The sequence below is a fragment of the Salvelinus namaycush genome, chromosome 31, assembly GCF_016432855.1.
Source record: "Salvelinus namaycush isolate Seneca chromosome 31, SaNama_1.0, whole genome shotgun sequence".
NCBI classification, from domain to species: Eukaryota; Metazoa; Chordata; class Actinopteri; order Salmoniformes; family Salmonidae; genus Salvelinus; species Salvelinus namaycush.
Genome location: NC_052337.1, coordinates 6,580,444 through 6,582,870, shown reverse-complemented (window position 1 = coordinate 6,582,870; position 2,427 = coordinate 6,580,444). Strand labels below are relative to the sequence as shown.

The 2,427-nt window shown below is 44.2% G+C and overlaps 1 protein-coding gene across 1 annotated transcript; it reads right to left on the bottom strand.

The window, feature by feature from the left end:
- Positions 1 to 442: 442 nt before the first annotated feature.
- LOC120025655 (nuclear pore complex protein DDB_G0274915-like) lies at positions 443 to 1,548 on the bottom strand. Its single transcript, XM_038970201.1, has 2 exons — positions 911 to 1,548; positions 443 to 646 (listed from the first exon to the last, which is right to left on the bottom strand). Exons 1-2 carry the CDS (start codon positions 1,524 to 1,526, stop codon positions 477 to 479), a joined length of 786 nt encoding a protein of 261 aa, XP_038826129.1. The 5' UTR covers positions 1,527 to 1,548; the 3' UTR covers positions 443 to 476.
- Positions 1,549 to 2,427: the final 879 nt, after the last annotated feature.

The window sequence follows — 2,427 nt, the reverse complement described above, 5'->3', positions numbered from 1 at the left end:
TTGGGATAACAACACCCTCTACTTGATTTGGGATAACAACACCCTCTACTTGATAGGGGATAACAACACCCTCTACTTGATAGGGGATAACAACACCCTCTACTTGATAGGGGATAACAACACCCTCTACTTGATAGGGGATAACAACACCCTCTACTTGATAGGGGATAACAACACCCTCTACTTGATAGGGGATAACAACACCCTCTACTTGATAGGGGATAACAACACCCTCTACTTGATAGGGGATAACAACACCCTCTTTAGAGGATGATAACAAAGCAATATAACAGGATATTAGATTACCATTCCATTGGTTCGATTCCAGCCATTATTATGAGCCTTCCTCTCCTCAGGAGCTTCCACTGATGTACATATTCATATCATGTTTCAGTACAGAGTTGTATATGCATATAGCACATGCATGTAGTTCTTGTGAAGATCTGCACTAACGCCATTGAACAACATGTTGATTGTCACCTTTTTTCAGAGAACTCTCGCAGAAGCTCCTCGTTGTGTATTAGCGTGACATCATCCCACTGCCAGCTGAGGGATATCTCCTTGCCCATGTCCAATCGGGACTCATTCAGAGTTGTCTGTATCAGACTATAGTCCCTGCTCTCTTTGAGGCAGACATCCAAAAGAGCTGGTCAAAAAGAGATGCATACGGACAGGATACAATGTAATTCAACCATCCAACAAAAATAAATGGAAAAAACACTCTGAACTTTAATTCACAAATCAATAGTTTCAGCATTATTGTTATTGTTGATAATAAATTGAATTTATATCACACTTTTTCAAGTGCTAAAATCATTGTAGGGAGTGGCACTGACTTTATGAGCTATCAGATTATATTATTCAGATTATATTGACATGGGTTCTGAATGTGATTATATGTTTCTCATACCTTTTCCATCTCCCCTCTTCCTCCTGGGAATGGTGAAATTCCTCAGGGGCGGAGCTCCTATTGCCTGGGAAGAGCTCACGGTCGGAGCTCCTATTGCCTGGGAAGAGCTCAGGGTCGGAGTTCCTATTGCCTGGGAAGAGCTCAGGGTCGGAGTTCCTATTGCCTGGGAAGAGCTCAGGGTCAGAGTTCCTATTGCCTGGGAAGAGCTCAGGGTCGGAGCTCCTATTACCTGGGAAGAGCTCACGGTCGGAGCTCCTATTGCCTGGGAAGAGCTCAGGGTCAGAGTTCCTATTGCCTGGGAAGAGCTCAGGGTCGGAGCTCCTATTACCTGGGAAGAGCTCACGGTTGGAGCTCCTATTGCCTGGGAAGAGCTCACGGTCGGAGCTCCTATTGCCTGGGAAGAGCTCAGGGTCGGAGCTCCTATTACCTGGGAAGAGCTCAGGGTCAGAGCTCCTATTGCCTGGGAAGAGCTCAGGGTCGGAGCTCCTATTACCTGGGAAGAGCTCAGGGTCAGAGCTCCTATTGCCTGGGAAGAGCTCACGGTCGGAGCTCCTATTGCCTGGGAAGAGCTTCGGGATGGAAGTGCCATCTCTCTCTTGCTACCGAGTGTCTCCATGGTGCTGGCCTAATCCAGAATCATCACCCTGTTAAAAGTCCACACATCAGATCACAGCCAAGAGGACCGAACAACTTCTTCTTACTACAAAAACTGTTAAACACCATTTTGTATTTTCTCAATCTGGAATGCTGTCAAGGCATGTATTTGTATGAGGCACACTTCCCCATTTCTGAGTAACATGAGAACTTGATTGTGCAAGCATTCAAAAAAAGTCCAGCAGCAACCGCCAATTAGTATGTTGTGAAGTCAACCTTCTTCCCCATTTCCAAACAAAGATTGGTGCCAATGCTCAGGTATACTTACGGTTTGCATATCCAATCGTGTTCAGTGGTGGTATTTACCCTCATTCATCGAGATATAGTATACTGTACTGATTTATAAAGTACTGGATTCACAGCAGAATAACAAGGAGCCCGAAATGGCAACCTTATCTCTCAGATTGTTCGATGATCTACCTTAGCTCACGCAAATAATTTCGTTTTTCTTCCTTGTCGAGGGCAAAGTTACTGGCACATGCTTGAGCGGATCAGAATCTGAATGTAAATATGTGTAGTTCTAATATCTCACCCGGTCTCAATAATGTCAGAGTCTACCCATTCCTGGAACATATATGGTGTATCCAAAGTCACTGTGTTGTCTCAGTTGACCTTTAACCTTCCCTTCTGATAAGTCTCTCAGCTCCCATTTGCTTGTTTTAACATCATGTGGCCCACGTGACCATATACAGACAAGTATTTGGAGCAAAACAGATTCAACTTGACAGATTCAACTTGAGGCCAAAGGTTGTACAACACTGTCTATAACTGTGGTAATAAGCCAAATTGGTTAATACAGACAGATCGTAAACTACACTTACAGAAAAACCACATGACTTCACAAGTGGAAAATCACATGCTTT

Bases quoted from the DNA above. Each gene is read 5' to 3' on its own strand.
- LOC120025655 (XM_038970201.1), bottom strand. From the start codon at position 1,526: ATGGAGACACTCGGTAGCAAGAGAGAGATGGCACTTCCATCCCGAAGC. The intron at 647-910 runs GTATGAGAAACA...CTTTTTGACCAG, and splicing joins GAAGAGGGGAGATGGAAAAG to CTCTTTTGGATGTCTGCCTC.